The sequence below is a fragment of the Sarcophilus harrisii genome, chromosome 4, assembly GCF_902635505.1.
Source record: "Sarcophilus harrisii chromosome 4, mSarHar1.11, whole genome shotgun sequence".
Taxonomy (NCBI): Eukaryota; Metazoa; Chordata; class Mammalia; order Dasyuromorphia; family Dasyuridae; genus Sarcophilus; species Sarcophilus harrisii.
The window spans coordinates 14802866-14825781 of NC_045429.1; the positions used below are offsets into that span (position 1 = coordinate 14802866).

The 22916-nt window shown below is 39.6% G+C and overlaps 1 protein-coding gene across 4 annotated transcripts in view; it reads right to left on the minus strand.

Annotated features, from left to right (window-relative positions):
- The window catches only part of PATJ (PATJ crumbs cell polarity complex component), a 329924-nt gene that overhangs the window by 103265 nt on the left and 203743 nt on the right, over positions 1-22916 (minus strand). For all 4 annotated transcript variants that reach the window (XM_031969002.1, XM_031969001.1, XM_031969004.1 and 1 more), the window contains exon 28: positions 20918-21114. In XM_031969002.1, coding sequence (XP_031824862.1) covers positions 20918-21114 — 197 coding nt within the window. The remainder of the gene's footprint in view (positions 1-20917; positions 21115-22916) is intronic.

Sequence of the window (22916 nt, forward strand, 5' to 3'; positions counted from 1 at the left end):
CAACGACCCATTCTGCCGAGGGAAGTCCTTATGTGCTTGGGATAGACCCCCCCTTTAACTCACCAACTGACGTAAAGCCTGTTGGCTACCCTCAACCTGGTTTGCCCTGTCTGCCAAGATGGTTGCTTCACTGGGGTATGACCACTGTGGATGCTAAAACTTCTCAGAACCACAGGTGAAAGTTGCATGCCAGGTAGATACCAAAGGTGGGAGAGCAGCACTAAAAGGGTCTGGCTAGCCCTCACACCTCACACACTAGTCCTCCCTAAATATCTCGTATACTGATAAGAAAAATACAAACTAAGACGACCCAGAAGTGTTCCCTCATACTTCCAATTGGCAAAAATTATAAAATAAGGCAATACTCACTGTTGGAAAGCTTATGGGAAAACAGGTACACTACTACATCATTGGTAGAGCAGTGAAATGGTAAAAACTATTTTGGGAAGAAACTTGGTAACTTACAAAGAGAAATTCCATTTAAAGTAACTACTGATAATATAAAATATTTAGGAATCTATCTGCCAAGGGAAATTCAGAAACTTTATGAGCAAAATTACAGACCACTTTTCACACAAATTAAGTCTGATCTAACCAATTGGAAAATATTAAATGCTCTTGGATAGGGCGACAAATATAATAAAGATGACAATATTATAAACTAATCTATTTATTTAGCGCTATACCAATCAGACTCCCAAAAACTATTTTAATGACCTAGAAAAATAACAACAAAGTTCTATGGAAAAACAAAAAGGTCAAGAATTTCAAGGAATTAATGAAAAAAATCAAATGATGGTGGCTTAGCTACCAGATATAAAATTATATTATAGAGCAAAGCAGTTACCAAAACTATTTGGTATTGGCTAAGGAATAATTAGTTGATCAGTGGAATAGATTAGGTTCAAGGGATAAAACAGTCAACAAATAGCAACCTAGTTTTGACAAACCCAAAGATCCCAGCTTTTGGATAAGAACTTACTGTTTGATAAAATTTGGAATTGAAACTAATATGGCAGAAACTAAGCTTGATCCATACTTAACACCTACACCAAGATAAAGGTCAAAATGGGTTCATGACCTAGGCATAAAGAATGAAATTATTAATAATTAGAGGAACATAGGATGTTTCCTCTCAGACCTGTGGAAGGAAGGTCTTTATGACCAAAGCAGAACTAGAGATCCATTACTGATCCAAAATAGAAAATTTCGATTATCCCAAACTGAAAAGTTTTTGTACAAACAAAACTAATGCAGACAAGATTAGAAGGAAGCAAAAACTGGAAAAATATTTTTACAGTCAAGGTTCTGATAAAGGCCTCATTTCCAAAATATAAGAATTAACTCTAATTTATAAAAATCAAGCCATTCTCCAATTGAAAAATGGTCAAGGATGAACAGACAACTCAGATGAAGAATTGAAACTATTTCTAGTCAATGAAAGATGCCCAAGTCATTATTAATCAAGAAATGCAAATTAAGACAACTCTAAGATACCACTACACCTGTCGATTGGCTAAGATGAAGGAAAAAATATGATTGTTGAGGATGTGGGGAAAACTGGGACATTGATTCATTGTTGGTGGAGTTGTGAACGAATCCAACCATTTTGGAGAGTAGTTTGGATCTATGCTCAAAAGTTATCAAACTGTCATACCCTTTGATCCAGAGTGTTACTACTGGGATTATATCCCAAAGATTATAAAGAAGGGAAAGGGACCTGTATGTGCACGAATGTTTGTAGCCCTTTTGTAGTGGCTAGAAACTGAAACTGAATGGATGTCCATCAGTTGGAGAATGGCTGAATAAATTGTGGTATATGAAAATTATGGAATATTACTGTTCTGTAAGAAATGACCAACAGGATGATTTCAGAAAGGCCTGGAGAGACTTACGAACTGATGCTGAGTGAAATGAGGACCAGGGATCATTATATCCTAAACAATACTAGATGATGACCAGTTCTGATGGATCAGGCCATCCTCAGCAACGAGATCAACAAATCATTTCTAATGGAGCAGTAATGAACTGAACTAGCTATACCCAGAAAAAGAACTCTGGGAGATGACTAAAACCATTACATTTAATTCCCAATCCCTATAGTTATGCACACCTCATTTTTGATTTCCTTCACAAGTTAATTGTACAATAATTCAGAGTCTGATTCTTTTGTACAGCAAAATAATTTTAGTCATGTATACTTATTGTGTATCTAAAGTTATATTTTAATATATTTTAAATCTACTGGTCATCCTGACATTTAGGGAGGAGGGGGAGGTGAAAAAATTGGAACAAGAGGTTTGGCAATTGTTAATGCTGTAAAGTTACCTATGTATATATCCTGTAAATAAAAGGCTATTAAATAAAAAAAATTTAAAAAAAAAAAAAAAAAAAGAAACTTGGTAACTTGTAAATAGACTAAAAGGTCCATACCCTTTCACCCAGGGACGCCATTACGGGGCTTCAAAAAAACCCATTGAGAAGACAAAATTCACCATACATTTTAAAATATTGCAAGTAGCACTTTTTGTTGTAGCTAAAAATTGGAACAAAGGTGATGGCAACCTATGAGTAAATAATTTACATATGGTGTAAATGAAAGATAACCAAGAAGAGAAAAGAAATAATATTAAGGAGGGATTGGTAAAGACTTCTTTCAGTAGCTGGGAATTTATAAACATTTATTGAGCAACTCCTTTGTGCCAGGCAGTGTTCAGTATTGAGAATACAAAAAGATTCAAAGGCAGTCCCTCCCCTCAAGGAACTTACACTTTAAAGGGGGAGACAATGTAAACAAGTAGAGGATAAACAGCTAATAAAGAGAGGGAAAGGATTTTTTTTAAGACCAAATATTTTGGGCAAATCAATTTAGCAGCTGCATGAAAGATGAATCAGATACACAGCTTCCAAGAGTGTGAGGCAAGACTTGAACCCAGGTTGTTGAAGCCATCTCAGTGAAATCATGGATTTGAATCTCATTTTTGATATTAAATGTGTGGTCTTGCTTTTCCCCATAAAAGAGGGACCATTCCATCAACACCATGGGATCAGAACAGGGATTCTTGCATTGCACTCTGGGAATTTTTTAGTTTTTAATAACTTTATGTCGATACAATTGGTTTCCTTTGTAATTGTCTGTATTTTATTTGCTATATTTCACATTATGATTCCGAGAAGAGATCCATGGCTTCAATGGGATCCCAAAGGACTCCAGAATTTAGGAAAGGTGAAAAAATCCCATGTTAGCTTAACCTGGAGGGAGGGGGAAAGATGGATTCTTCCCAAATTTGTGTTCCATCTTTCCATCTGACTTTCTAAGTTATCTTCAGTTGGGCAGAGGGTCTTGGAGAAGGAAAGCACTGAACTCCTGGCTGTCTCCCCTTTCACCCGAGTTTCAGGGTGATTAGAGAAACGTAAGAAGTAGGTTTTCTTCTCCAAAAAAATCCGACATTTCATGTCAGACAATGAAGCCGAGTTCACTTCAGCAGCTCATTAGTTTTAATTTACATAACAGTCAATTTAAAGTTATGTGCTGGAAACCACTGCTTTTTAACACTCAGAGGAGCCGGCAACAGAAAGCAAAGCTGCCCGCTTCTACTGGATGGATTTTCCATTGCCAACTACTCTGCTGTTTACTGGGAAAGCAGCTGCCGTCAGCAAATCTGCCAGGGCCGATGGAGTAATCACAGAGCTCGGAGTGGGGTGAAGAGCGATCGGGGCATGAAATGGAGGCAATCATGTGACAAAAATGGGAAACCTCAATCAAGCAAAACAAACGGAGCCAGAATAAGAGCCGAGCCCCAGCGTGAAAGCCATCCCGTTTGGCCGGACCAGGCCCTCTCTCCCAGTGTCCCGAGAGGCAGCCTAGACCTGGGAATCAGCTCCAGTTTTAGCTCCTATAGACTAGAATGGGTGAGATGGGGGAAAGCCTCCATTTTCAAGTGTTCTGGGCCAACAGCCCAATCTGACTAGGAAACACATTTCCCATGAGGCCCCAAGAGGCAAGACTGATAGATAGAGAGGAAGGTGGAATTCAAAGCAAAGAGAAAAGGGAAGAGGAAATGGGAGTGGGGATCCATAGGGAGGTCGTTGGTCATAGAGCTGATGAGAAAAACCAAAATATTCATCCAATGAACAGGCTATCAGCCCCACTGCAAGGAGAGCTAAGCTAGCAAAGGGAGGACACTAAGCAGACACAGACTGGGAAACACGGAAGTTTCGAGGGTCCCGAGATGTGTGTACGTATGCACACATGTGCAGGAAGTTCCCATTTTGCATACAAGACCTGCCAAATGAGCACAGTGAGAATCCCTCTTCCTCAGACATCCACCTTCCAAACCCTCCACTGGCCAACATCCTGTAGCAAGCTTCCTCCTTTATGTGCCCTCTCCCCATCTAAGCTCCTCGTCCAGGTCCCGGCAGCAGCCCCTGGGCATTCTCCCTCCTTTCCCAGACAGCATGGGCCTGGCTCAGAGTCCACACCAACCTCTGCCTTTATTTTGGGCACCATAATGCTTGGGTTATCCATTACCCCTCCAAAGGCGCTGGCTTCCTGGCTCATCAAATCCCTGGTTTTCTATTTCCACCACAGTGGAGAGAGTGTTGAACGTGGAGGCAGACCCTCATATCAGCCCCTAGTAGTGTTGTAGCCATTAACCACTTTGTCTGCCTCAGTCTTCTCATCTGTAAAACAGGCTCAGAAAATGCCTTCCCTCACAGGGTTGTGGTTAGGATCGGGGAGACAATTAATGTAAAGAATTTGGAAGGTCTTCATTAGAATCAGTTATTATTTTCTCACTGACAACTACAATTACATTTCCAAGCTTTGAAGTGGTTCTCTCTGACCGTCCTATGCTCTTGTTCAAGCTCAGACTACCCATGCACCTTTGATTCATCCTCTCCCTCCCCCCAACCCTCTCGGGCCATTACACAACTGGAACAGACTCAGCGACTGTTCTGTCCAACATTTGTTTTAAAGACAAGGAGACTGAGGCAAAGTGGCTTCCCCAAAGCCACAAAGACAACTGAGCATCAGAGCAAGACTCGGACTCAAGTCCCCTCCCTCTGTCTATATCCTTCTTCCTGTCCCTTCTGTCTAACTCCAGCCTCACTTTTCTCACTCAAATTCTAGACCACAAGCTCCATTAGAAACACTGTCCAGCTTGATGGAGTGCTGGACAAGAGCCAGGAAGACCCATCTTCCAGAACTCAGTCCTGGTACCAGACACTCTTCCCAATGTCATGGCCAACTCCTCTTCTTGCACCATCTATCCCCTTCCGCATCCTCTATAACTTGGCCTGTTCCCCAAATCCTTGTTTTCTCCCCAAACTTCAGTCACTTTTTATTCACCAGTCTTCTCTCAGTTACCCAAAAACATGTCAAGTTTTTCCCCATCCTCAAAAAATGATTCACCAGGCGTCGACCCTGACGCCATCCCTTTAAACTCAAGTCTAATATTTTTCTTCATGTCTCAGCCAGATGCTGGATCCAATCTCTCTGTATTTGCAGAATAGACAAGTAAATAAAGCTTGTGGCCTTGGAGGTAGGACTGCAACCAACTGATGCAGAACGGCTGATACATCTCAGCTACTTCGACCACTTGAGAACACTCCACCTTGTGCCTTTCTCTCCTGTCTTGGGGAACCGCTCTCTCCTCCCATCTATGCTAGCGCTTCAGCTGCCTTTGCACGATCATTCTCCATCTGTCACAGGGCTCTCATCACATCAGATCTCATGGTTTCAATTATCAGCTCCATTAAAATAATCCCCAACTACCCACCCAGTGCTCATCCTTCAATCTGGTATCACCAACTGCCTATTGAAAATCTCCACTTTTATGTCTTATACACAGATCCCATTTATCCTGCCTGAAATGGAGAGAATTAAGTTACTGGAATATTCACTGGTCTGAGATTATGCTACTTGGATCCCTGAGTTGGGCAGGCTCATGGCCAGAATGAAGCTCCAGCTCTCCCCCAATAAACCCTTTCTTTTTTCAGACCTCACTTTATATTGATGTCAGTGATTGAACCAATAAACATTTTCCCCCTGAGGCAATTGGGTCAAGTGACTGGCCCAGGGTCACATGGCAAGGAAGTATTAAGTGTCTGAGGCTGGATTTGAACTCAGGTCCTCTTGATTTCAGGGCGGTGCTCTATCCACTATGCCATCTAAATGCCCCACCAATAAACATTTTTAAGGTGACTACTCCTTGCCAAACATCTGTCCCAAGCCCTGGAGTTTAAAAATGAAGGTAACAGATAGTCTGTTCTCCAGGAACACAAAAGAGAATAGGGGAGACCGCCTACAAACCGTGGTATGGAAACAAACTACACAAAGAATAAAGTAAAAATAATCAACAGAAGAGGATTTTGGAATGAAGAGGGGCAGGGAAAGGCTTCCTGGAGAGGGCAGGAATTGGCCACAAACTTGAAAGATGCCAGGGGAGGCAGGAGATGAAGAGGGAGAGTCATCCATGCACGACTGAGAACTGGGAAAAAGGCCCAGAAAAAGGAGCTAAAAAGTCTTCTGGGGGACCATGAAGGAGGCCAGTGTAACCAGAGCACAGACTAGGTGGTGAGGCAGGAAAGATATCAGAAAAATGGGAAGATGTGCAGCAAGTCTGAACATCAAACAGTGGATTTGATGCTCAATCCTGGTGGGTGTTGAGACCCGTGGGATTTGTGGAGCAGGGGATGATGGGTCAGACTTGTGTTTGTGAAGTTCACATCGATAGCATTAGCACAGGACGGGCTGCCCGGGGAGCAAGGCGGGGGAAGAAAACAAGCTGGCCAACTATGGCAATCGTTCAGGCGTGGGGTGACGGAATCCTGCCCCACTTAGTGGCAGGGTCAGAGGGAAGAAGGGTCCATCTGGTAGAAATGTTCTGAAGGTCCCGGTAACAGAGTGGCTCTGGGGACAGAGGGTAGGACTTCAAAGCTGGGGACAATATTACAGGCATAGGTGACTGGGAAGGGGGTGCTTGTTAACAGTAACTAGGAAACTTGGGAAAGGGAGAGGGATTGAGGGAGAGATCAGGAAGACAATGTTGGCTATGTTGCGTGCAGGGCACAAAGATCACAGCCAGCTTAATATAGCTCTGAAGCTATTGGAGATCTAATGGATGCCAAAAGGGAACACAAGGCTGGATAAGTAGATATGACAATCTGTGGCACAGAGGTGATAATTAATGTTGCCTCTCCAAGAAAGCTCCATGAATTTTCTTACTCCTCATATTACACCGTCCCTTCTTATCGGGGTACTTGTATAACCTCAACAGAATAGCAGGTCTTTGGGAGCAGGAACTGCTTTGCTTTTGTTTTTGTATCCCCACTGATCAGCACAAAGCCTGACACAGAAGAGAAAGTTTGATGGATTAATGTAAACCAGAGGGCATTCTGGGGGATTCTTTGGAGAGAACTTGAGAAAGAAAGAGGAAATAAGTCCCACATCTCAGAAGGTTTAGTTAGAGGAGGGAGCATCTGGAAGGCTACAAGAATGTGCCCATTGATAAGGAAGTAGAAAGGATTTCTCAGTCATTCATGGTGATGGTGGGGGGAGTGATTTTCTTTAATTACATGGACAGACTCAATTTAATTTTAAATTCCTTAGTGATATATGCTTCAATGAAAGCAAGTTTCAAAAAAATACATATTTGTGAAACAGTTCAAATTTAAACTCTTCTCAATTTTCCATCCTTGGACCCGGCATAAATGAAGATTTATCGGAAACAGCAATCCAATTACAGCCGGGCAGCAAACTTATCAGATAGCAAGTCAAGTTAATTAAATTGAGCTGGGGCTGGATGTTTTAATTATACAAAAATTAAAATGTAGTCAAAACAACCAATCCCTTGTGGATTAGGAATACCACAAGGGAGAAATGTGATACGTTTATTTTCTGGTACCTTTTCCAGAAAGGGGGGCCTTTTGTATAATTCAGTGGGAATGTTGGCAACATAAATGGTTTCTGAATGAAACTTATTCTCCAAAAACTTCTGAAAATTTTTGTTACATTAAAAATCCAGCCCACTGTGGAGTGGCAAGAAATTCTGAGATAGAAAGAGAGAGATAGAGGAGGGGGTAAAGGGGAAAGGAGGGAGGGAGGGAGGGAGGGAGGGAGGGAGAGAGAGAGAGAGAGAGAGAGAGAGAGAGAGAGAGAGAGAAAAAGAGAAAGACACAAAGAGAGCAAGAAAAGAGAGAAAAAAGAGAAAAAGAGAGAGAGAAAAAGAAGAGAAGAGAAGAGAAGAGAAGAGAAGAGAAGAGAAGAGAAGAGAAAGAGATTAAAATTCTGCCTTAGATATTGCCTATATGTTTTTGGGCAGGTCAGTAACTTCTTTCAGTCTGTTTCCTCACCTAAAAAATGGAAATAACAATAATACATATTGTACCTGCCTCAAAGGGCTTTTGGGAGGATAAAATGATTTTTAAAATGTTATGCAAACCTTAAATTACTATAGAAATATAAGAGGAGCTTAGTATAGAAGTTGTTGTCATTTGAAATGTTAGGAAACAGATGTCAAGAGAACTTACAAAAGACTATACGAGTTACATGGGATAGAACCAGAATTGTGTCATCCATGCCTTTTGGTCCACATCTATTCCTCTTTCCCCTAGAGAAAGGACTTATTCAGAAATAATTGTAAAAACAATCCTGATGTCAATAACATTGTGCTCATTCATATCCAGAATAAATTCTATAAAGAAAATAAGGCAACGAAAACAACTCCAATGAAAAGCCATATTATCCTAAAAGTGGAAACAAATCAAAAAAACAAAACAAAACAAAAAAAAAAACACCACCACTCTTCCTTTGGCTCAGCAGAACTGGAGTAGGGAGTGGACCATGGATTTAGAAAGTGTCTTAACATGCTTTATGTTGTTTTCTTTCTTTCAAATCAGAGTTGGAGGCAGAGCTGGTATAATGGGAAATTACTTTGACAGGTCAAGGTTTTAAAAAACAATTTCTGTAAATAGGAATTTCATACAAACATGGTATTTAGCTTTTTTCAACTAGCATCTACAAGAGGTAGGTTGATATTTTGTTATTACTATATTTTATTCTTTCCATCCATTGTTAAATACCTATACATCCAAAGCACTAAAAATAAGTGGGAAATTTATTATATTTTCTATCACCATAAAATCACTGAAAACATTACAAACCCTTTATTTTTCAGATTTATTTTCCTACTATGCCTATGGATGGAATAGGTCTAGTAATATTGAGTGCATTTTATACTTAAGAAAACTGAGGACTAAGGAATTAATCTCACGTATGTAAATTTGCATAATTAATTGGTACAGACTGAAACATTGATTCCCGATTCTACATTCTTTACTAAAATTCCACTCTTTATGGGAAAATAAAAACTGCCATCACGATGATTCCCCCCCTTGCGAGAATGGTGGGGAATCCTAAACTCAAAGGATTGAGATGGTGAAAGATTAAGTGACAAGAGGAAATTTATTCCATTTCATAACACTGCAGGAAGAAAGAAAAAAATAAGATCCCAGGCTCTCTAAGGGCTTCTTAACATCTAGAAGGAGACTGGGAAGGGAATATAGAGTAGATATGCTATTGTGAGGTGGGTGGACCGTTCTCAAAGCTAATATGTACTCAGTGTGTGGGTGATTGGGTTGTGGATAGGTTAGAACTGCCCTGAGGACTTTAGAGACAGAACAGAAAGCAATCGTGGGAGGGTGGTGAGTGGGCTGATGAGTAAAAGTCAGTGAGGTTGTATTGGAGACAAATGTCACAATTGTCTGTCTGATGGTGCAATGGATTTGAGCCATTGTCGCAACTTCTAATTTCTTTATTACCTTTCTCTTTGGGTCATACTGAAAGTCCAACTTTGGACAACATTGGTTTAGACCAAACATGGTGGATTTCACAGCAAGAAAGGCAGTTTTAAGTGATATATGAGCAGCTGCCACCGAGACTTTGACAAAATTACCAAGATAGATTCCTTGTCCTCTCAGTTCCTTCTCTACATCTCTTGTCCATTTTGTGCCATGCATTCTCATTTCCCACTGTCAAGCTCTGTCATTACTTCAATCTCTCTTAAAGTACTTCATATTTCTCCCTCTTGCAATCAAAATTTAGCGACAACTAGATACTTAAATGAAGTTAAGTCACACCAAAGGGAGAAGGATTGATGGCTTTAACACGACAGAGGATTCTGAATTTTAAGAGAGAAACTGGCAAACAGAAGTTAATCCTTAATCGACAGGACAAATAGGCAAATTATTTTGGAACAAGGATCAAATAGACAGAATGTTTCAAAGATGAGACTTGAAACCAGGGCTTCCTGACTCTGAATTCAGCTCTTATACCTTCTAGCATGCTGTGTAGAAAGGAAGAGATTCCATTATAATAATCATTGCTGTTGTTTTTCTTTAGGTCCTTATACACTCCTGTATTTTTTTAAGAGTTCATTTTGCTCAATACTAGAATTTTATACATTTGAGAGAAAGTGCATAATTTAAAATTTTGCTGGTTCTGGCTTTTTTACTCTACATCATGTCACAGAATCATAGAGTTGAAAAGACTAACTATGACTAACTAATTCAAACAATGCCTATGAAAGAATTCTTTGACAGTGAAACTGAGACATGAATATCCTGTCTTTACCTGAAAATCCTGAATGGTCCTAAATCATTACCTCCCCCAGCAAGCCTTTCTCCTTCCTTGTAGCCTGGATTGTCAAAAAATTTCTGTCAAGGCTAACCTTGCAATTCCAGGTCCCCAAATGTTGCCTTCTGAGTCAAAAGAGACCAACTTCAAAACCTTTTATACATGGCAGCATTTTAAATACTGGAAGACAGCCTAACCCTAACCCTTTTTCTTCTCCAGATTAAAATCTTCAAATCCATTTAGCATTCTCATATATAAGGTATATACAGAAGGTCTTTTGCCATTCAGTCTGCCCTCCATGGGACACTTTCCAGCTTATCGATGTATTTCTCAAACTGTGATACTTAGGAAAAAACACACAAACTCTAGAAAGAATTTGAATTTTTTCAAGTCTGCCAACATTCTCTTGCATTTTTACTAATTGCTATTTATTATGGGCTTATAACCTTTCATCATGGTCATATTCCATAATTATCCAGGTCATTCTAAAAGTGGATTTAGAGGTGCTCTATCAATAGAAGAATATTCATATGAAGATTATTTTTAATCATCAAATACAAGGATATTTTATAAAAAACACTGACATGGTAGAGAACCTCACACAAGAATAATATAGATCAAAGGGCGTATGGCAAAAACAGGAGATCTTGCCTTTACCTTGGCTTCTTCCTATATAGTATATATATTTTTGGCTTCAATTACTGATTAATTCTCAAATGCAGCGAACACACTGACAAGTATCCACACCTTAGAAGTAAGTATGGAGAGAATCATAAAATTTTAAGAGTTGGGAGAGATCTGGGAGATGATTTAATAAAAACCACAGATTTTGAGCTAACTGGGAATTAGAGAACCATTTCACAGGTGGAAAAACTGAGGCTAGAAAGGGGCAGTGATGTGTCACAGAAGTGGAAAGTACCTTGTAAGCCATCTAGCCCAACCTCATCATTTAACAGATGAGGAAGCTGAGGTTCATGGACATGATTGACTGGATCAAGATGTGAATGTAAGCTCTGTGACTTTAGTCTGTGTACTTCTTTCTCTTTTATGTTATCTCCTCTGTAAGGGAGAAAAAGAAACACACTAATACAAAATGTGATTATCAGATGGATATCTTCTGCCCTATGTCCCCTTTCACAGCCAAAAGCCACGGATGGATTGCAGCCACTTCTATAATGTGAGAACTCCTTGGGCTATAAAGTTGAATCATACCCTCAGGGATGGGCACACATCACCCAAAACCTCAATGGAGAAAACGTGTACCAGCAAGACGAAATTGTGACAGATCTAGAGAAGGAAATGCAATCCCAAGTTATCACAAACTTCATCTTACAAATCAGGAAACCAAGGCTCAGAAACTTTTAAGTGACTTGTTCAGAGTTGCATGGGAAAGATTTGACCCCATATTCTTCAACTACAGATGTAGGAGTCTTTCAACTGTATGAGGCTGCCTTCCATATGTACTAAGGGTCTTCAAAGTCACTCAACTAGGCTACATGGGCATCCACAGTGGATTAGCACACAAAACCACAAATCACAAGGGACATTTGAGATCCTCCAAGCTCTCATTTAACAAGGGTAGAAATGGAATTCAGAAAAAGAAAGTGATTTTCCATGGTCTCCAGATAAATTTACTCATGGATTTAGATTTGAATTAGGACACATTTCCCTGTTAGTGTTCTGAGCATTGCCCAAGGCCCAGATTATTTTATCTAATCCCCTCTGAATTCTTACCAAAGTAAATAAGCCTGAGATTTCCTGAATGGCCTTGTCCATAATAAGATGCATTTCACACTCTGGGTTATTTGTAAATAAGAGAAGCAGAAAACTAGGAGAACAGACCTGGAGCAGAAAGATACAACCACCAAAAGGGATTAGTTATGCAACTAAAGGCAGGCTAGTTTATCTTGAGCTTTATTTTCCTCTCACCTTAAAAATAAGATGAAAGAATTAAATAAGAAAATGAAATAAAAAGTATTAAGTTCAGACTATGTGACAGGAATCATGTTAAGTGTTAGAGATTGTTGTTGTCAAGTCATTTCAGTCTTGTTTCACTCTCCACGATGCCATCTGGGAGTTTCCAGGCAAAAATACTGGAGCGGTTTGTCTTTTCATTCTTCAAAATGTACAAAATGGAGCAATCCTTACCCTCAAGGAACTTACAGTTTAATGTTGTAAAATCACACAATAGTAGCAAGAGAGTAATTATGACTATATCTATCATATAAAATTAGAGATGGTTGTAAATAATTTTGCAAACCTTAAAACTCAAGAGAATATTAGTTTGTTTTTTAAATCATGAAGGGGTTCCAAAAAGGTTAATTCAGTTTTAGGTTACTATCATTTTCTTTTCATACTTCAATGAAATTCAGAAAGACATAATGCTGGGGCAATTCCATTATATTTCATATTCTTTGGACTAATACACAGATGAAAAAATTAGAATGGTTTCCCCAAAATGAATAAACATCTTAGAATAAAAGTATTTTTAGGACAGGTTGAGCAATATATATATATCAATGGACATATTATTATTAGATTATCATCATGATTTGATTATCTTCTTATCTTCTTTGGAAGGGAAACATATAGAGATAACCTGAGGACTGGTGAGTCTCCTGCTATTATGATTTTATATTTAATGTTTGCAGACTGTTGCAAAGGGTCCTAAAATGATGGCTTATCTGCATTTGAATACCAGTAAGATGACTTTCTAAAGACTCAAAAGTACCTTTAGGGCAACTCCAGAAGCAGAAGGAACAACATGGATGACATGTATCTCATTCTATTGATACAAAAAGAAACTTCCTCTTGAGGTTGAAAACTTTTTATTCCATGTTGTCTGGAGAGTAAATATGGTGAAATCTACTAAAGACACTGCTCTACAATTTGAATGGATCAATTTTACGCTCAGGCGTTGGGGGAGAGCAGTTTTGTCAGTAACAATGCATTGATAAGATGCACTGATACATGGAAAGCTTTTACAAGTTTCAAAGAGGGATGTAATGGGTACCAAGGACAATGATGATGAAAGAATTCTTTGTTGTTTCAGTTCTAGTAGAGTTTGTTTATTCTTTTTTTTTTCCCTGAGGAAACTGGGATTAAGTGACTTACCCAAGGTCACATAAGTGTTAAGTGTCTGAGACCACCAGATTTGAGTCCTGACTTCAGGGCTGGTGCTCTATCCATGTCACCTCACTACTTAAGGCTATTTTGGGAGGGATTCATAGCTAGTTTATAAAGGGAGCAAGCTTTTGGTTTATATATTTTAGCCACTCGATCATCTCTTTCTAAGCATCGATTATTGCAATTACTGCTACTATTACTACTGGGTGTTTTATTTGTTTGTTTACCAGACCTGTGATTTCATGTATGTCCAGAAAGACAGGTCCAAGAATGTATTAGATCAGCATCTTCTCTACAACCTATTTTGTTCAGTGTTACTTGGGGCACTCCGAGGTTAAACAATCTGCCCAACATCCTACAGTCAGAATACATCAGAGTCATGATGGGAGCCTCCATTTTTTTGATTCTCAGGCTGACTTCTATCTACTGTATCAGTCTCACTTTTATTACCATCATCAAAAGCTAACATGTAATTTGTCTCCAGTTAATCAGCTCCAATAACCAGAGGTGAAAGCAGCATCATTTAATTTTCCCGTATTGGTCCTGGGCAGCCCCCTTCCAATGGCACAGACCAAGTCCAAATAATACTTTGGGGCACCGTTGCTGGGTCTGTCTTGTTTTTGGAATCCAATAGTTATGGGAAACTCAATTTAACCAAGCAAACCTCATTTATGACCACATGGTAATTACACAGTCATGACATTTTAAATCAATTCCAATCCCCCCAAAGTCCCAGAAAAGAGGGAAGAGGGCTGCATTTCTAATGATACCCTCTTCTAAGGTTTTAATGTGGAAGAAGGTTCTTCTACAAATGGAGGGGGTCATCGATTGACAGGTCACACTGATGGTTCTTTCCTAGGAAGAATTCATCCTGACAGCCACAGTAAGGCTTCCGAGAAATGTCACTTGGGAATACCAAGCCTGACCCCACATTAATAAAGAGGGAGTGCTGATGATTGCGGGGTAGTTAGGACATAATTTATCTATTATCTCTTCTATCCACTAGAGAGTGTGCATAATAAAGAAGACAGTTTTGGTTTCATAGTCAAGGATGCTCCTTTACAATTACCACCTATAGGACTATGGGCAAATCACTTGATCTCAATCAATGGACAAACTGTTTCAGATCATATATTACAGCAGATTTGTTTACCGATATAATAAGAAGTTGCCATAGGCGGAGGACCCCCCACAGTTCCCATCTCAAGTTTCCAGGCTTCACTCTTCACTCCACACACAAATTTTTTCCTAAAGAATATGGCTTCCCAACCCTTTTCAGTAAAGAGTATAAGGAAAGAACCTATTGTGTGCATGGCCCTAGAACTTTCCATTGCTGTCTGATTGTTTTAATCACATTGACTCTTCATGACCCCATTTAGGGTTTTTTTGGCAAAAACATTGCAGTGGCTTCCCATTTCCTTCTCCAGCTTATTTTACAGATGAGGAAACTGAGGCAAACAGGGTTAAATGGCCGACCCAAGATCATACAGCTCCTTTTATACTTATAATTTTATTTGGCAGATCATCCCATATGTCCTATTCAATAGGAAAATAAATCAATACCATGGTTTACCACACATGCATAAAAGAAATATAATTGATAAATCATCCTGTTTTCCTATTCAGTATGAAAATTAATCAATACCATAGTTTACCACACATGCATACAAAAAATACAATACTTGCAACAGGATAATATATTTACCAAATATTTCTTTTACCCCCCAATAAGCTTCTCCATGGTGGATTCCCACTGTTAGTCTCAATATGCTAGGTCAGGAAACTTTCTCATAGCCGGCCATAGTTAATGGAGAGCTGGCAACCAACGAGCATTTATTAAACACCAATTATGTGCTAGCCATTGGTACCCAAAAAAGATAAAAGAGGTACTGTCCCTCTCTTCATGGAGCTTAGCTGCTATCTGTGGAAACAGCTGATGTATACAAAATCATATTAATTTAGGGACTCCTTGAAGTCCTAATTTAGGGATTCTTGAAGTTTGGGGAATCAGGAAGGGCTCATGTCTGTATATGGGGAAATACATGGACATCCAATCTTTGAGGAAGGAATTTAGACCTGAGTTCAAGTCCTGCTAGCCTGATGCATGCAAATCATGTAACCGTGGACAGTAACAGTGGGCATGTAACCGTGGGCATCTCACTGTCATAGATGACTTAAGTTACATATGAATTAATTACCTGAGTAATAGAGGGGAGCTTTTACCCAGACTTAGGGATAGAAAAGCCAGAAATTGATGAAAATCCTGGAGGGAGGAGAGGTAGACAGATGAAGATTTGGAACAATTCAAACTACAACAATCAAAATGTCACCCTTTCCCCCGCCACACTCACTCACATACAGATCAAGGAAGTGAGAATTTTTGTGAAAATAGGAAAGGTTGTTTTCCAAGTCAAAAGGACATTTATTTAGTAGCTGCCATTGGATGAAGCTGACAACACAGGATTAAAATGTGTGTGTACAAGGATGTCATTTCTGCCACTGCTCCTTGGGAGCCTTATCCTAAAAGTCAGGGGGTAAGTCCTTTCCCTTCAAATGAAGATCTTGCTAAAAGTCAGGCTTCAGTGGCACATGGTGCTGCTATCGACTCAGCTGCTGTTCTTTTGATCAATTTCCTCTTGCCTGGTTAATAATAATGTTGCAATCACACAATTGGAGTAGATACTAGACACTTTCCTCCTCATCTCCATCCTCATCATCTTTCAAGCACCTACTGTAGGGCAGGCATTGTACTTTAGAAATATCAGTCCATTTGCTCCCTAGAGTAACCCTTGGAGGAAGGTACTATTATCCCATTTTATGCTTGAGGAAGTTGAGGATGAGAGAAGAAATGCGACTTGTCCAGAGTCCTGCAGCTAGTAAGTTTCAGAGGTCAGTTTTGAACTTAGGACTTCAAGGTCCATGTTCTATCCAGTGAGACATCTTTTCACCTTGCTCTCATGCTGAAGATTGCTATAAAGAGCATTAATGGAAAGACTTACAAGAACTGAAGTCAAGTGAAGGAATTGGCAAAAAACAAACAAACAAACAAAAATATACACAATCAAAAGCACAAGAAAAACTGAATGTTCTGAGTTTAAAGAAAATCTGGCCTGAATATAAGAAGAAACTAATCGTATTCCTTTGTAGAGGTAAGAGGAGCAAGGATATGAAACAATATGCATTTTGGGATTTTTTTCTTAATTTAAAAAAAAATCTATTTCTGTTCAAAATGTTCGTTGTTCCTTGGGATGCCTCTTGGGGTAGGGGGAGTGGGAGCGATATGGAGAGAAATCCAGGCAAAATAAAAACTAAATACAATTTTTAAAAAATAAAGCTAATGGAGAAGAATTCAAGAATTAAATGAGAAGTCCTCTCACTAGAGAGGTCATCCTTATTTTGGAGTTTATAAAGCCTTGATTGATTGTGTTAATTAGAAAGGAGGGCTAGCAGGGAGAAATTAAATGCAAGGCGGCCACAGAAGCCTCACTGAAGCCAATAGATTCGGTCCCTTCCCCCCCAACTATCCTCTTAATGAGAAAGACAAGAAGATGACAAAATTAATTGAATTCACTGTCTAATCTTGTCTCTCCTTCCAATTTCAACTTGTGGGAGAGAGGCTAATAAACAGTGAGAGTGTCAAACATCAGGAAAAAGCAAGGGGGAAGAAGACATGCCAAGAGAGAGCAGCAGAAGCTGGGACAGGAGAGCCATGATCCCATGATTTCGGGACACCAGATTCCATGTTTTTGCTAGAATGGAAAACAAGTGCAACTTTTGGAGGTCTGATGGCCCAGGGACACAGCCTGTCTCAGCACCCCCTACTGGGGGATGTTCAATCGCCTTAACTAGCCAACCCTCTCTTTCCATTATTGTTAAATGAAGGGGCTGCATAAAGCTGGTTCAATGTTCCTTCCTTTTAGTTCAAAAGCCCTGATGCTCCAAGATCCTCAACAACGCCCAAAGGATCACGTTTGGCTCTGAAGAGGGAGGAAGCAAATATTAATAATTTTATTACCCTAGTTTCCATGTAATCATTACAGGAGAGGAAAAAAAAAAATGACGTTGAGCAAACCTCAACGTCATTAGCAATGCAGAAGGCAAAACAGGATGGCATTTAGCAATGTTTTTCTCTGCCCAAATTTGAAGCTGGCTATATTTTGTGTTTCCATTCTATTTGGGCATATGTAGTGATCTCCTCTTGAGTTCTGAATTTCAAGGGTTAGTAAAGGCTGGGAAGAGAGCACCAGGCAAGCAGGAAAAGACTTGGAATTGTCTGCTTTTTCCTAAAAAGGTCTCCAAAGATTTTGGTGCTTGGGAAGGTAGAATGGAATATCAAAGCATCACAGCCTCCAAGGCAGAGCATGACTTTTAATGATGAAAGGAGTTTTCACGTAACTAACTTCTCCCCTTTCTATTCAATTCCATTCAGGTCCATAAGCTTTATGGACTGACTACCATTCCAGCCAATAAACTCTTTCATGACTATCTTTCTGGCAATGTGTCCGATACTTGAGCAATAACAAAAATGGAACAATCCCCACCCTCAAAACCTTCAATCACAATGAGCAATGATTTCATTAAGAACACAATCTTTATAGCAGCCATTGGGAATCCCTAGTGGAATCCCAAACTCAAAACATCTTTTAAATGTAATATTCAGGTCACTTAAACACCCAAGGCCTGAGTTTCCTAATTTTTTAAATGAGAGGGTTGGACAAAGTGGCTTCTTAAAGACTCTTCCAGATTTAAGCCCATGATTCTTTGAGACTAAGTCATTTAACTTAGCTGGTCCTTAGCTGACTGATCTGGAAGATGAGAAGGTTGGACTATTCAGCGTCAGCGGCTGAACTGGTTGCAAATCTTACTAAAATTAATTTGGATCCATCCATGTAACTTGCCAAGTGTGTACGTCTGAGCCTGTCATCAGAGCCGTCCTATCTTAGTTGGATTGTCTAGAGTCTGTAATGTCCTGGAACTTGTGAGAACCTGGGACCATCAACATACCATAATTAATCAGTTGGCAAGTATTGATTTAGTGCCAACTCTGTGTCAGACTCCATGAGGACACAAAACCAAGAGGAGACACGCAAAATCGATTTCGTTGCATTGCTCTTTGTCCTTCGTTCTGGAAGAGGACCATGATATCAGGGAGGTAAGGTTGTAACATTTGAATGAGCTGAATCAAAGTGAGGGAGACGGTGTAGGATCACCAGCCTCCCTCTCTCATCTGCAACCATCTAGAGCAGGATGATGGGGAGGCTTTGTGTGAATGGTAACTGGGGCCATAAAAAGCTTATTGTACAGTTGTAGGAAAGGAGCAAAAGCTAACAGGACGTTGTTGTTTTATCTTCATAAGTTTGTTCAAAGGATGTTTGGTGAAAATTAATTGAACTAAATATTGTGCTACGTGCGTTAGTTTTCTGTATTTTTGGAAGCCTCTATAACACCGCACTGGAAACAAACAAAAGGAGACCGTGTAAAAACAATTTGGGGCCGTCAGTAAATGATGTCCTGGAAGTGACAGCTTTAGAGAATCAGTCCTGCAGGGAGCCAGGGAGCTAGACTGTGAAGGTATATTCAGTTGAGTTTAGAAAACATTGGGCTTCAACATTAACTTTGCATCAGGCAAGTGAGATCGGGGAGGGAATTCAATTCTGGGCCAAAGTCTGACGGGTCAAGACAAGATGGAAAAATGGATGAGGAAAGAGTAGAACCAATACTTTGAGAAAACAAGAAGTAACATTTTGGGCCACAGGATATGTGTTCCTTGTGTCCCATATTTAGGGGTAGGGGTCAACAAATTCCTCCATCTTGTAGTAGTTCTGGAGGCTGGGTTGGAAGAATCAAGAAAACCATTTCTGAGTGGTGGAATAGCCCATGGCTATTATAAATTTATAGTACATAATATAAATTAATAACATATTAGCCCAATGACAATTATAAATAATAATTATGCCAACAAAAGCATCTGGTATGTGTAAAGTACTATAGGGGCACCTAGTTGGTATAGTGCATAGAGCTGATGCTCTGGAGTCAGATAGACTTATTTTCCTGAGTTTAAATCTGGTCTCAGACACTTACCACCTGTGTGATCCTGAGCAAGTCACTTAACCCTACAAGTTTACTCATGTGTAAAATAAGCTGGAGAAGAAAATGGGAAGCCCCTTCTTTGCCAAGAAAACAACAAATGAGGTCAAGAGGAGTTGGACAGGACTATAATGAATGTATCACAAAGGCTTTAGACAAAATAGCTCATTCAAGACCCACCTCAGCCCCAGGGGATAGATATTGGCTACTAAGGATTATCTGTTCCATTGTGCTTATTGTTTATGCATTTTTAAAAATTTATTTGTGTGTGTGTGTGTGTGTGTGTGTGTGTGCATTTTACATTCACTTCCCTAAACAGAATGTTCTGAAAGGGCAAGCATTGTTTCATGTTAAGCTTTGTGGGTCTAACATAGCACTGAATTTAATAATCTATTCCAAGTAATCCATTTAATTGAGGGAATAGAGACCCAAAGAACTGAAGTGATTTGCCAAATGTCAGAAAATGCCTGAATTAGGATTTGAAATCAAGTCTTTGGAATTCACACTCTGGGCTCTTTCCAGCATCCAATGTTTCTTATTATCTGGGCTTCTTTCCTCCTTGATCTGCCCATTTTTTCCCACATTTATCTCCATTCTCCTAAAAACCCTTAAAATCAGTCAGGTACTGAATATGCTTTGCGGCAGTTAGAGCAACAAGATCACACTTTGTTGTAAATTCTGGAAGCCGGGAAGACCCACCAGTAAGACTGCCCAAGTAAAAGCAATTCAGCTCCTTGGGCCATTGGTAATCAGAACCAGTTCACTTCTACCTCCTTTACTAAATGATGTCTTTCCAAGGGGCTTCTGAAATTTCCCATGAGCAAAGTCTTCAGCCGCACCATTAAAAACAAAAAGCCGATTTGCACTGATGCTTCCCTCTACCACCATTTCCTTCAAAAAAACTGAAAAGTAAGATGGTTTGTTAAGTCTTAAAAGCCCTTCCTCTATCTTCTCTTGCGGAAAACTGATTGCCAAAGTACTTCCTGGCTCAAAATGTGTGATCCACTGATCAGATGTGTCACCTGCAATTGACTTTGGCCTGCAATACCCCAAATAAGTGACTGTTACCTCTAAAAGCTCATCGCCGATGTGCATGCGCCCATCTCGGCCGGCAGGACCATCCGGGTGAATCCCCACAATGAAGATGCTCATCCGAGAACGATCTTTGTTCCCGGCAAGGCTGAGACCAAGCCCATTCTTTTCTTTCTCCAGCTCAATGATATGCAACTCTCCAGGCAGATCGGCATACCTCTGCCGGATTTTTTCTATAGAAAATAAAAAGGGAAAGTAAAATAAATTAAACACTGGTGTCTTAGGCATAATTTGCACATTACTGGATTTTCAGGATTTATATTTCTGTAAGTCCTGGTATAAAAAAAAAAAAAAAGACATTATATCCATATTGGGTCCATGCTTGCAAATAAAACAAAGTCATTAGACCAGTAAGCATAGCTAAAAGGTATATTATGCATCCTCCAAAGATAGAAGATAGGGCAGCTAGATGGGGCAGTGGATAGAGCACCAGCCCTGAAGTCAGGAGGACCTCAGTTCAAATCTGGCCTCAGACACTTTACACCTCCTAGCTGTGTAACCCTGGGCAAGTCACTTAGCCTCAATTGCCTCAGGAAAATAAAAAAAAAGATAGAAGATGAAAAAATAATCAGTGATACTGACAACAGAAAATAGTGGACAATGTTTAATCTTCAGAAATAATTTCCAATAATAATAAAACAAAATTTATAACATGATTTATATAAATTACATCATTCCTTCCTTATAATAATCCTGAGAAATAGGCTTTGTTATTATTCCCATTTTGCAGATAAGGAAACTGAGGATGAAAAAAATTAACTGATTACATCAGGCTCACACAGCTAGCAAAGCTCTGAGATGGGACTTGAACTCAGGGATGTGTAAGGATGATTTCAAGTCTAATGTTCTACATATTAAACCACCCTGCTGCCTACACAATATTCAGAGCAGTGCTAACAAATGAACTCCTTCCCCCAAAAACCGATACAAGCCTCCTGCATTTGAGACCCAGACCAAACAATAATTCCTTTGGGAAGTCATCTCTGATCATTCTAGTCCACAGTGATCTCTCCCCTCTGAAATATTGAGTTCCTATCACATTTAACAGAATTTAACCTTTGCAATTGCTTGGTGCCCTCATTCTGTATCATCACCTTGAATGTAAGCTGTTCGAGGGCAGGCCCCATCCTACAATTCTCTTGTACCCACCCCTCACAGCACCAAAACATAGTCCTCAGCCCCAGATGGGTAATGTACCCATAGAACTAGTCTCACTAACACTCAGCAAAATGTGTCACAGAATCACAGTTCAGGGTTGAGAGGGACCCAGTAGATATGGAGTCCCAAATCATAATGGCAAAGTCTCCCTAATATAAATATATCCAATAGTGGTCATTTAGCTAATTTCTAAGGACACCATATCCCCAAGGCATCTGACTATACTTTTATACAGTTCTAATAGTTGGATGTTTATTTCTGTCATTAACACACACTTGAACTCATTGAAGTTTCTACCCATTGGACAGGGCTGTGCTCTCTGAGACCACAGACAATAATTATAACCCTGCTTCTTTACAACAAACCTCTAAATATTGGAAGACATCTATTACATTCTCCCTGAATCTTCCAGAGGAAAGAATCCATCTGACTACAATAATTTTAATATTTAACATATCCTCATCACAGGGGCCCGGGGTATCTAACTGTTAAAAACTGAATGAAGATAGGGTAGCTTTGTGGTAAAGGGGATAGACCACTTTGGCTCTTTGGAGCCAGAGAGTTCTGAACAGGAAAATCAACACAAAGATTTAGCCTTAGGAGAGTCGAGCAGAGTCCAGTTAAGTTCCCCAAAGCATCCTTTGAAAATGTGTGTAGGCAAATTTAAATCTGGAGAAAAATACCACAGTCTATGTTTATGCATATATTTATATTCAAAACATTCATGCCCAAGAGGCTGAAAATCTCAAGTGCTGTTTATTTTAGAAACAGAGAATGTCTACCACTTTTTAAAAAAAAAAAAAAAGATTTATCAAAA